At 41.3% G+C, this 13,811-nt stretch overlaps 1 protein-coding gene across 3 annotated transcripts in view; it reads right to left on the bottom strand.

Moving 5' to 3' along the window:
* ADAMTSL1 (ADAMTS like 1) overlaps positions 1-13,811 on the bottom strand; it is a 550,804-nt gene that overhangs the window by 158,053 nt on the left and 378,940 nt on the right. For all 3 annotated transcript variants that reach the window (XM_069766222.1, XM_069766229.1, XM_069766237.1), the window contains exon 15: positions 12,738-12,867. In XM_069766222.1, coding sequence (XP_069622323.1) covers positions 12,738-12,867 — 130 coding nt within the window. The remainder of the gene's footprint in view (positions 1-12,737; positions 12,868-13,811) is intronic.

Raw genomic sequence — 13,811 nt, forward strand, 5'->3', positions numbered from 1 at the left:
CATGCGGCACCATCCGCATACAGCCGCACGACCTGCGTACCTAATGTTAAATATAGGTACGCAGGTCGCATGTGGGCCGCATACAGATGTAGGCGGAGATAACAGCGGACGTGCGGACGAGGGTGGGGTTTCACGGAGGAAGTCCGCAGCCCGCCGCACATCAGGGGAACGCAAGTGTGAAACCGGCCTAAAATAGGTTCATTTTTGCTGTGTTTTTTACATTCAGATTTTTCCCCACAAAAGAATTGACATTCTGCAGATTTAATACTGCTGCAAGTTTGCAAGGAAAAAATAAGCAACGAGTGCACAAGACTTCAGGACTCTCATTCACTTTGTTTGGACTAAGAAATCATTCAGGCTTTATGACAAATCTGTGACAAAAAAATGCAACAAAAACGTGAGAAAACTGCAGCATGTGCACAGACCCTAAGAGTTTGTGCATATGTTAAGTATTTGCAGCAGAAATGTCCTCACTATTTCTGCATCTTTTGGCAGAAAAAATGCTGCTTAACATCAACAAATTTTTGGTTACGTATCTTTGCGTTTTTGCCTTCAGATTTTGTGACAAAGCTGAGCAGAAAAAAATGCAAAATAAACACAACACGCAATGTGTTCACAGGTCCAAATTCCTTGAGAAAGCGGCACTGCGCTGCAGCGAAACGCACATCGGGGTCCATCATCCGGCTTCCCCCTCTTCACGCCCTCTCACCGGTAAGCTCTGCTCATTCACAATGCATGTGTTGGCATTTGTCATGGCATTTAGTGATATTCAGCACCTTTAGGGAGCCTGTAGCCACGTTACTCTTTTGCTTGAGCTTATCTGGTGTATATCATTAGTCACTTTGACATACACTGTATTAGGGGGCTCTTCCCTGGGGTGATTTGGGTGGATTTTCTTCTTTTTTTGTATTTGATTGGTGTCGTCTTGTTACTATGTGATATAATACGTCAATTTGAACCTTTATATTGATTAATAAAATTATCTTTTTTATCTAATTAAATTTCATCCATGCTTCTTATTTTCCTCCTTATTCACACGTATTTTTTGGAGTGGATTGAGTTAGTCTGGGGGTGGGTGGTATTTTCTGCCACGATCCCAGCTTTATAATATGTATTTTGGACTTCTGTTATTACTTTGCATACTGTAGTTTCATTTGGCAATCGAGTCAGAGATGGCCTCTGCATATTGGAAGCTGAGCGAGGACTCTTTGATCAGACTTTCTGAGAAGAGATTGACCTTGCTGGAAAGCAAAAGAGTAGCTCATTCATATATGCAGTACACATACAGTGGCATGTAAAAGTTTGGGCACCTCAAACTTACTGTTAATAACAGTTGAGAAAGTTGAAGATGAAATGACCTCTAAAAGGCCTAATGTTAAAGATGACACATTTCCTTTGTATTAAAGACCCCTCCCCCCCAAAAAAAATGAATTTATATATATATATATATATATGTATATATATATATATATATATATATATATATATATATATATACACACACACACACACTGATCAAAAAATAAAGGGAACACTTAAACAACAGAATATAACTCCAAGTAAATTAAACTTCAGTGAAATCAAACTATCCACTTAGGAAGAAACACTGTTTGACGATCAATTTCACATGCTGTTGTGGTAATGGAACAGACAACAGATGGAAATAATTGGCAATTATCAAGACACACTCAATAAAGGAGAGGTTCTGCATGTGGGGACCACAGACCAGATCTTAGTACCGATGCTTTCTGGCTGATGTTTTTGTCACTTTTGAACGATGGCTGTGCTTTCACACTCGTAGCATGAGACAAACTCTACAACCCACACAAGTGGCTCAGGTAGTTCAGCTCATCTAGGATGGCACATCAATGCGAGCTGTGGAAAGAAGGTTTGCTGTGTCTGTCAGCCTAGTGTCTAGAGGATGGAGGCGCTACCAGGAGACAGGCCAGTCCACCAGGAGACATGGAGGGGCCCGTAGGAGGGCAACAACTCAGCAGCAGGACTGCTACCTCAGCCTTTGTGAAAGGAGGAACAGGAGCACTGCCAAAGCCCTGTAAAATGACCTCCAGCAGGCCATAAATGAGCATATGTCTGCACAAATGGTTAGAAAATAACTCCATGAGGATGGTCTGAGTGCCCGATGTCCATAGATGGGGGTTGTGCTCACAGCCCAGCACCGTGCAAGATGCTTGCATTTGCCACAGAACACCAGGATTGGCAAATTCGCCACTGGTGCCCTGTGCTCTTCACAGATGAAAGCAGGTTCCCACTGAGCACATGTGACAGACGTCATCCTTCAGCATGACCGGTTTGGCTGTGAGTCAGTAATGGTGTGGGGTGGCATTTCTTTGGAGGGCCGCACAGCCCTCCATGTGCTCACCAGAGGTAGCCTGACTTCCATTAGGTACCGAGATGAAATCCTCAGACCCCTTGTGAGACCATATGCTGGTGTGGTTGGCCCTGGGTTCCTCCTAATGCAGGACAATGCCAGACCTCATGTGGCTGGAGTGTGTCAGCAGTTCCTGCAAGATGAAGGCATTGAAGCTCTGGACTAGCCAGCCCATTCCCTAGACCTGAATCCAACTGAACACATCTGGGACATCATGTCTCACACCATCCACTGTCATATTGCACCACAGACTGTCCAGGAGTTGGCAGATGCTTTAGTCCAGGTCTGGGTGGAGATTCCTCAGGAGACCATCCGCCGCCTCATCAAGAGCATGCCTAGGTGTTGTAGGAAGGTCATACAGGCACATGGAGGCCACACACTCTACTGAGCATCATTTCGTTGTCTAGAGGCATTTCCACTGAAGTTGGATCAGCCAGTAACTTCATTTTCCACTTTGATTTTGAGCATCATTCCCACTCCAGACCTTCATGGGAAATCAGTTGTGATTTACATTGATAATTTTTAGATTTTAATTGTTCTCAAGACATTCCGCTATGTCCATTAATTAATGGATTTTCATCCATTCTTCCTTGGAAAATTCTTCCAGTTCTGTGACATTCCAGGGTCATCTTTCTGTGGGTGTCTCTGAACAGTAGAACAATGTACCACAACTCAAGAGCCTACTAAATATCTTTGAATGTCTTTTGCAGTCAAGCGAGGGTTCTGATGTGCCTCTCTAACAATCATAAAAGCAGTTCTCACTGAAATATTGCTTGGTTTTCCAAATCTTATCTTGACCTCCACTGTTCCTGTTAACTACCATGTATTAATTATGAACAGAGGAAAGGACAATTTGAAAACACTTTGCTATTTTCTTATAGCCTTCTCCTGCTTTTGGGCCTCCACCATTTTCATTTTCAGAGTGCTAGGCAGCTGCTTAGAAGAATCCATGGCTTCTGGTTTTTGGCGCAAAGTTAGAGGAGGCTGGCTTTTTATATAGCTGGGAAATTTGGTGTTTCCTAAAGATCATAGTGAACAAGCCATAACCCTAACAGGCTAATTAAGGTCTGAAACTTTGGTCAAAGTTATCTAAGCTCACAAATCTCAGAAGATGCCCAAACTTTAGCATTAACCCATTTTCTTTTTTGTAATTCTTAAAATGTAAAAGATGAAAAAAAATATATATATTTTGGCCTAAAATAAAAAGGAAATGTGTCATCTTTAACTTTAGGCCTTTTAGAGATCATGTCATCTTCAACTTGCTTAACTGTATATATAGCAGTAATTTTGATCGGGGGTGCCCAAACTTTTACATGTCACTGTATATATATATATATACACAGTATGTATATATACATATACATACTGTGTGCATAACTAATTGTGGACCACTTATGAATTCAGTTTAAAAAAAACACATTGCATCACCTCTGAATACTGTGATTCACGAAAATGGCAATATATTGCCCAGTGTTACAGCTAAGTGTTGAACTGAGTCATAAAAGAAACCAGGCTTAATTAACAAGTCAACTTCCCTGACGTATGTGCAAAATAATTTAAGAAATCTCATGACTTTCTTTGAAGTTCTTCTCTTTTTTAAGTGTAGATGTCAGCTAGCATACAAAGATTCGTTCTTGTTTGGATTTCAAACAATCGATCTGTTGATTGCGGTCTTGGCTTAAGGATCTTACATGCATTCTCGTACTAGGGTCACTTCCTTTTTCTCAATATTTCATCTGAAGCTATGAATCTAGAAATCTGAGCAAACACAAAAGCCAAGTTCTACTGCTGTGACATAGTGTGAATGTTAAGAGGATACAGCTCGTATAACTAGGAGGACTGAGATCACTTCTAGAGCTGCAAACCCTACATTTGGAGGAACCATTACCTAATATCTAATTGAATAAACCAGGTCAACCCAGTCATACTGCATTTGACAAATTTTGTGAAAGTGATTTGCAATCTTACACATTCAATGTTGTAGATGTTCAACCATATGACTATTGCCTTGGACTGAAAATTGTTATTATCACCATGGCCAAGTGGAGGAAATTTAAAGTGATCCATTGTAGATATGTATTTTGGATAAAGGGGTCCCTAAATGATTATTAAAGCACCACTTTAGCATTGCTGTTTTTTTATTGCGGTGCTAGAGTGGTGCTACTAATGTAAGGCGCCTGCACTTAGACTTAGACATACCAGCCACCATCTTCCGATTCTATCTACGCCACTTCGGTCAGTCTCCAGCAGTTTGTGAACGGTCAGATAGCTCCAGTGTTTGCTGGAAGAAGCTGGACGTCGTTTTTCAATGCAAGTCTATGAGAGCCCTGTTCTGGCTCTCATACTGAGTCAGAAGCTGTGGTCACAAAATGGCGGCGTGGGAACAGAGCAGCCCAGATAACGACAGAAGATGGCAGATAGTAATTATAAGACTAAAGGTACCGTCACATTAAGCGACGCTGCAGCGATATAGACAACGATGCCGATCGCTGCAGCGTCGCTGTTTAGTTGTTGTGTGGTCGCTGGGGAGCTGTCACACAGACAGCTCTCCAGCAACCAACGATGCCGATGTCCCCGGGTAACCAGAGTAAACATCGGGTTACTAAGCGCAGGCCGCGCTTAGTAACCCGATGTTTACCCTGGTTACCATTGTAAATATAAAAAACAAACAAACACTACATACTTACATTCTGGTGTCTGTCGCGTCCCTCGCCGTCAGCTTCCCGCACTGACTGTGAGGGCCGGCCGTAAAGCAGACGTCACCGCTGTGCTTTACGGCCGGCGCTCACAGTCAGTGCAGGAAGCTGATGGCAAGGGACGCGACAGACACCGGAATGTAAGTATGTAGTGTTTGTTTTTTTTAATATTTACAATGGTAACCAGGGTAAACATCGGGTTACTAAGCGCGGCCCTGCGCTTAGTAACCCGATGTTTACCCTGGTTACAAGTGAAGACATCGCTAGATCGGCGTCACACACGCCGATTCAGCGATGTCAGCGGGTGATCCAGCGACGAAATAAAGTTCTGGCCTTCTAGCTCCGACCAGCGATGTCACAGCAGGATCCTGATCGCTGCTGCGTGTCAAACACAACGATATCGCTATCCAGGATGCTGCAACGTCACGGATCGCTAGCGATATCGTTGTAAAGTTGTTCAGTGTGAAGGTACCTTTAGTGCAGGAGACTTACATTATTGGCACCTCTCAAGCACTGCAATAAAAAATGCTTTAAATCAGAGGGTTTCCAGCTCTTTGAGTTTCTAATCAGCTATAATCTGTGAGTAAACCTAGCAGTAAAGGTTTGTTCACACCTTGGAGATTTGCTGCAGATTTCACTTACAGATCTAGGGTTCGCCGACACCACCATTTTTTTTGAGAATTTCATGAGAATTCTAACTCTAACTCATTTCACTATAGGATAGGTAGATGTTAATTATGTTCTAAAATTCTCAACTCCATAAAAAAAGTAAAGTATTTGTATAAAGTACAGAGGAAAGAAGAAAGCAGCCATCTGGCTTCTATTTCTTTCTTTCCCGATCCCCTCACACATCTCACAAATTCTTTTCGCACAGTAACCCACGCTGAGTGATGGAGCCGCTGTGGTCTTCTATTTCTGTTCATGGCAGATGAATGTTTATATACCACAACCCAAATCCTACTCCCATTGAAGCAATGTTTTCAAACGGCCATATTTGCTGAATTATTATTTTTCTTCTTTTACAGCAAATTATTGGCTGTAAAAAAAGCAGTTTACATTATTTTAAAGGTGTTTATAATATATATCGTTATAATTATTATTATAGTGTATTGGGATAAATTGGTATAGTCGCTTTAAAACATGTGTTCTAAGTGACATGCAATTACTTTTAGGGCTAACTGGAAGGAAACAGCAATGTGGCAGTACAGTGGTAAACCAACATGATTTTAGTAAACCTTTAACCTTCACCACTATGTGCCTCATGGAGCTCTTTATAAATAGTCTGGTTTATTCCAAATTCTAAATGCTTGGATTACAAACTGTATAGTTGACATCTGCTGTCAAAAAAATATTAATGCACGTTAGGCACTGGAACCCTTGGAGATAAAAAATCCTTCCACACTTCCATTAAAGCAGATCTGTCATCAAGCTTTACAATACAAATTTCATGCATTATGAAAAAAATCTCAGACCGGTGAACTTACTTTGAAAATCCATATACAAATGGATATATAAGCCTGATATTAAGGAAAGCATTTTGTGAAATGTTAATTTTAATATCAGGCATGAAAACTTTCAAAAATGATTCCAAAGCCATTCTGACAAGGAATATCAAAGTAAATACATAAGCCTCTTCAGGTCTAAACTATCTATTTTATATTGCAAGCAGTTTATATTGTGAAATCTGGTGAGAAATCAGATTCAATTTTAATAAAGAAATATTATTTAGTTAGAAAATGTTAAGGTCTTTTCTAGGGATTGGGGCAAATACAATGTTAATGTTGGTACTGAGGTTGCTTACACACAAGCTTACAATGGTGTGAATGCATGCCTTAAAAGCTTAGCTAGCAATATCATAAGAATGCTAGTTACTGTTAGTTTGGGAATTACACCTGCAAAACGGTGCAAAAAAGAGTCTGAAACAATTGAAAATTAGTGGTTTTGTGGGGGTTGATATGTCTCAAACCAGCCCGAAACAACTAAAAAATGTCAGGATGGTCAAGTAAGAGTTTAATCACAATAGCAGGTATAAAAATGGTATGTACACCCTTAATGTCACCTATAATCTGCACAAATCCATTGAGAAAAACTGAAATTGTTTGGGGATGGGGAGAAATAAGAATAACAAAATTAAAATCATGTGGTTGCATAAATCTTATAATTGGGGATGTGGTTATCCTCAGAATTAGCCATTCACATTTAAAGGGAATCTGTCACCCCAAAAATCATATATGAGATAAGGCCACCGGCATCAGGGGCTTATCTACAGCATTCTGTAATGCTGTAGATAAGCCCCCGATGTTACCTGAAAGAGGAGAAAAAGAGGTTAGATTATACTCACCCAGGGGCGGTCACGCTGCGGTCCGGTCCAATGGGCATCGCGGTCCGGTCCGGCGCCTCCTATCTTCATAAGATGATGTCTTCTTCTTGTCTTCCTGCCGTGGCTCCGGCACAGGCGTACTTTGTCTGCCCTGTTGAGGGCAGAGCAAAGTACTGCAGTGCGCAGGTGGCGGGAAAGATCAGAGAGGCCCAGAACCTGTGCGCTGCAGTACTTTGCTCTGCCCTCAACAGGCAAAGTACGCCTGCGCCGGAGCCGCAGCAGGAAGAAAAGAAGAGGACATCATCGTAAGAAGATGGGAGGCCCCGGAGTACGACGCCCATCGGACCTGGACCGCAGTGGGACCGCCCCTGGGTGAGTATAATATAACCTGTTTTTCTTACCTTTCAGGTTACATCGGGGACTTATCTACAGCATTACAGAATGCTGCAGATAAGCCCCTGATGCCGGTGGCCTTAGCTCATATACGATTTTTGGGGTGACAGATTCCCTTTAAACTGTTGTTGAATAATACAGAAGTCAGTACACAGCTGCCAACATTAAAGTAATTCTGATTAACTCTATATAAAGTTTAGCTGCTTTACATTTTCTTAACTGCATTTTGCAGTAAAAGCCATGGTCCATGACCTTACAACAAAGTAAAGGGATCTCATTGTTGAAAGTTATCAGTCAAGAGAAGGGTACAAAAAATTCCAAGGCATTAAATATACCATGGAACACTGTGAACACAGTCACTAAGAAGTGGCTTAAAGGGATTATGTCAGCACATAATGACTGTTCAAATCAAGTACAAGCACTTATAGTTCATCATGTCATGGACCTTAATTTAAAAAGACCTTCCCTCCTGCTTTTTTTTCCATCTATCTCCACCATTCTCTTCCTCTATGAAGCAAGAGCCATCACAGAAGGGGTGAGTGTAGAGATTGAGGTAAAACAAGCATGTGGAAAGGTGTATTTACATAATTAGTCTGGCATGATGCACCAAGCACCTGCACTTAGCTTTGAAAAAGTCATTCAGTGCAGACAGAGTCCGTTAAAATTTGGCACAACAGTGATTGTAAAAACACAGCATTTATTCTTAATTACAGCAGACATATTATTCAGCAGGTCAAGAGACATAAGTAATTGTTCATATAAGCCTGCACTTTGACTCTTGTTGTATACTGTACTGACTTGTTCTTGATTTGTTGAAGGTCTGTTATCTATTGTATCAGCCCCTGCAATGTATTCTTCTAAATAACCTTGGAGGACAAAAAAGCAGGTTAATTGAACAATCAATGTCTGTTATTGTTCTATGACTGCTGATTACCCATTGTACCAGCCCTGCAGATAATTATTCTGCAGGACCTTGAAGGACAAAATATACAGGCTAACTGAACATTCGATCAATGAGGGATTATCTTCTCCCACCTTCCCCCAATCCTGTGGAAAAATGCCTGAATAAGAGCTGAGAAGTATAAAAGGGGATCTGCCTCTGTTTCCACACAGACTGTAGAGGACAGCAACAAAGGTACCATGGCACCAACTGAATGAATACAGATCTGCTCCATTGACCATTACTGAACCCTCTGTGGGTGCTCGCCAAAAGTGGAGTGCCACTGGTTGGGATAATTGACTCAGGAATTGCCAAAGTCGCAGATATTCTAACTCCCGGCAAGCTAGCGGAAGGGTGAGACTCTGTCATTTACATCATCTTGTGTGTTTGCTGGGACTGTACTATATGTTGTTAACTGTTGGTGATCCAATAAATTATTACTGTAGTGTGTTAACCTCACCCTGTGAGTACAAGGGTTCAATGGGAAGAGCCTTGGTCCATGTAGTCTTTAGAAAGACAGCAAGGCCAGCGGACAAGAGGACCCACTGACTCTTGTGTCTCCACAGTGACATTACTTATAACTGAATGTTCCACAAAAATTGATGAAAAGACAAGAAGAAAATTGGTCCTGTAGGCTACCAAGAGGTCTACAACAACAATAAAGGAGCTGCAGGAATTTCTTCAAGTACTTGGAATGTACTGACGTGACAACAATCTCCAACATTTTTCATATGTCTGGCCTGTGGGGTAGGGTGGCAAGATGTAAACCTATTTCATAAAGAAAAAAATCCAAGCCCAGGTATGTGTTTTCAAAACCTACATCAAGTCTGCCAAATGCATGTGCAAAAATGTAATATTGTCTGAGTGAAGCATGATGAAGCATGTGAAGCATGATGAAGGCAGTATTATGTTTTGGGGTTGTTTTTCAGCTGATGGAACTGGAGATTTAGTCAATGTGGAGGAAATTCTTAACTGTTTCAAATATCAGTCAATTTTGCGTCATACCTTCAAGCCTTTGCTAAAAATCTGAAGATGAATATGAATTTTACGTATTAGAACAACAGCGACACTAAGCATACCTCCAAATCAACAAAACAATGGCTTTGCCATAAGATCAAAGTTTTAGAATGGCCCAACCAGATCTCAGACCTGAGTGCAATTCTAAATTTGTGCGTTGACCCAAAGAGGTCTGTACACAGGTGATGTCCTTGCAATCTGATAGATTTGGAGTGATACTGCAAGGATGAGTGTGCAAAGATTGCAATTCTAGTTGTGCCATGCTGAGAGACGCCTACCCCCCAAAAAACTAAATGTTGTCATAAATTCCAAGTGTACTTCAACAAAATATTAGGTTGAGTGTATGCATATTTATGCAACCACATTATTTTACTTCTTTTTCAACTCAAAAAGGTTTAAAAATTAATACATGCAAACTTTTGTAGTCTTCCAAAACAAAAACTAAAACATTCACTAGTCTTAGATCCACTGTCATTCACTGTAAATCTGAAACTTATTTCAAAGGCAACCTTCCTTACTCAAAAGCTCTTAATAAAAAAAACACATTTTGAAGAAAATTTTATATCATTCCTAGGTTTCATGAATTTATTTGGAGCAGATGAAAACTGTTAAGCCTACAAATGTTTGAGCATTTAAAATAACAGGAAACTCTGTTAATAGATTACTCACATATTTTCTGCATGTTTTATGATTTAAGCAGAAAGGTTACCTTCTGAATTTCTATGTTTTACGCTGTACTCAGAAAGTTAGCAATACTGTACTTTAGATCCACCAACTCTTCTAAAAAAAACATCAAGAACAACTCTACATCAGGAACAGTAAAATTCTCATCAGAACTACTGCAGTGTACCTCTACAGAAATCATTCCTGGAGGGCCAGCCTGCCCTTGATCAAGGATAAATACTTTGTTTTACAGACACGAAAGCTAAAAAAGCATTACATTACAGGTAAACAATGGACCCACAAAGCACTCTAAAGGTACCGTCACACATAACGATTTCTTTAACCATATTGTTGCTTTTTGTGACGTAGCAACGATATCGTTAACAAAATCGTTATGTGTGACAGCGACCAACGATCAGGCCCCTGCTGGGAGATCGTTGGTCGCTGCGAATGATCAGGACCTTTTTTTTGGTCGCTGATCACCTGCTGTCATCGCTAAATCGGCGTGTGTTACGCCGATCCAGCGATGTGTTCACTGGTAACCAGGGTAAACATCGGGTTACTAAGCGCAGGGCCGCGCTTAGTAACCCGATGTTTACCCTGGTTACCCGGGGACTTCGGCATCATTGGTCGCTGGAGAGCTGTCTGTGTGACAGCTCTCCAGCGACCACACAACGACTTACCAACGATCACGGCCAGGTCGTATCGCTGGTCGTGATCGTTGGTAAATCGTTTAGTGTAACGGTACCTTTAGTTAAAGGAGCAGCTCATTAAAAAAGCATTAAAGGGGTATTAATAATAATCTTTTATTTAATATAATCTTTTATTTTTATATAGCGCTAACATATTCCGCAGCGCTTTACATTTTGCACACATTATCATCACTGTCCCCGATGGGGCTCACAATCTAAATTCCCTATCAGTATGTCTTTGGAATGTGGGAGGAAACCGGAGGGCCCGGAGGAAACCCACGCAAACACGGAGAGAACATACAAACTCTTTGCAGATGTTGTCCTTGGTGGGGTTTGAACCCAGGACTTCAGCGCTGCAAGGCTGCAGTGCTAACCACTGCGCCACCGTGGTATTCCCATCGCCACGATCCTATTCCAATATGTAGTAGATTTAATAATAAAAATATTATCATAGACATCCAATTAGAAATGTAGTATAATTTTTCTGATTCTCTATGTCTCTTACCCCATGTGCAGAGCATTGCAGTAGCTGAGGTATCCATGGTACATGAAGGTTGTTTGTGTAATACATGGACTTATCAGGCCTACCAGGGTAAGATCGACAGCTTATCCATATAATAATCCTCCATAAAGAAGATTTCAAGAAAATCAAAATTATGGCCAAATAAACATTAAATAGTAAGTATAATATTATGTAGCATGTTCCTATTAGCCCCATTTCACTGAATCATAGGTGGCTACTCCAATCCCATGTCCATGTTGATGTGATTCTAATCTTCAGTACGTATTTTCTGTTTTGGGCATGAATGGAGTATTCTCAGTGCTAATTTTAACAACTAAGTCCACTCCCTTCTTTGTCTATGCATTGAAGAAGGGGGCTGGCTTAGCTATTAAAATTAGCAGTCAGCTAACCCCCTTCACTTCACTGCTCCTGTCACTTGCTGACACATGAAGCATTGTCCTGTGTTTAGCAAAGAATAGTGGCAGTAAGATCAAGATCATCGGATTAGAGGACAAGAGTTGAGGTACCTTCACACTAAACAATATCGCTAGCAATCCGTGACGTTGCAGCGTCCTCGCTAGCGATATCGTTTAGTTTGACACACAGCAGCGATCAGAATCCTGCTGTGATGTCGTTGGTCGGGGCTAGAGGGCCAGACCCTCCCGCTGACATCGCTGAATCGGCGTGTGTGACACCGATTCAGCGATGTCTTCGCTGGTAACCAGGGTAAACATCGGGTTACTAAGAACAGGGCCGCGCTTAGTAACCCGATGTTTACCCTGGTTACCGGCATCGTTGGTCGCTGGAGAGCGGTCTGTGTGACAGCTCTCCAGCGACCAAACAGCGATGCTGCAGCGATCCGGATCGTTGTCTGGATCGCTGCAGCGTCGTTTAGTGTGAAGGTACCTTTAATAACAGTTTATAAGTAAGTTATCTAACTTGGTACTTAACAATTATTTAGCCATTCCTTTGATGGGCTTGACTACCCCATTTAAGGCAACATATAGGACTAAATCAAGTTCCTACAACTTATTTGTAGAGATTAACTATGGGTTACAAGATATTTTACTGATATTCTAATCATACACAATATATATTTGGTAATTGGATTTTTAACACTCTTACCTTGGGGGGCATGCTTCCATATTGCAGGACTTTAAGAGTGGCGGAGGACGTCTACTGGCCACACACTGGGATTCCACTGCTGAGGACCTTGTCTGTTTATTCAAGCAAACCACTACTGCTTCCTGCATACCTGAAGAACAATGCAGAAACTCAAACTGTTGTACACTGGCAAAGAAAAAATTAGATTCAATAGAAAAGTCAGTAGTCTTAATTAAATAAATAAAAAAAAGAAAGTTTAGCAAATACTTTGTAAGAGACTATGCTCTATGGTGAAACCTTAAAGGACAGGACTGCCCCAGCTAAACCTGCATCAGCCTTGCCATGGTATAAGATAAATGATCCCCAGTGTATGGGGCAGTCAGCAGAAAGCAAAAGGGAGAGTGAAGCTTTCTATATTTCACCCTAATTTTGGCAGTCAAGGCACATAAACCGCAGCCAAGCTGAAGTGAAAGGAAACACTCTTGTGCCAACAAACCTCTAAAAACGTCACCAGATGTCATAACGGACCGGTCTCTAACAGGGTAATTTAATGTGGGATGCAATGTGTGCTTTAAGAAGAGAGAGCCGGTTTGACGTTCATATGTTTGGTTTTAATCAGCAGGATATTTACTTACTTGAAGGGGAAGTTGGGAGCAGTAAGTTTTTACATTGGCGGTGGAGCTACTATGCTCCTTTCAACATTCAGCCAGAGATGAAAATCTGCCTGTGAACCATGTGTATATTCAGGTGACGGAGCCTACCGTAGGCATGTTGGACGCTTTGTGAGTGTTGGCAAAGACACATTGGACAAATCTCATTAACGTTAGATATTTCCTACTTAAGCGTATTGTACACTACAGAGCAGAGGGCCAACATCTCCAGCTGTTACTGGACCACAACTCAAATCATCTGCTGCCTCTTGATCTGGCATGTACTTTGGAAGTTACAGTCCAACAATAGTTGGAGGGCGTATATTGACAACACACGATAAATACACGCAGACTGTGGTCACTTTTGTTTTTGGCACATGGCATAAAAGGGAACATTTATCAGCAGCAATTGATGCATATCGAAGTCTCAAGAACTCCTCAGCTT

Source organism: Ranitomeya imitator, chromosome 1 (assembly GCF_032444005.1).
Source record: "Ranitomeya imitator isolate aRanImi1 chromosome 1, aRanImi1.pri, whole genome shotgun sequence".
Classification (NCBI taxonomy): Eukaryota; Metazoa; Chordata; class Amphibia; order Anura; family Dendrobatidae; genus Ranitomeya; species Ranitomeya imitator.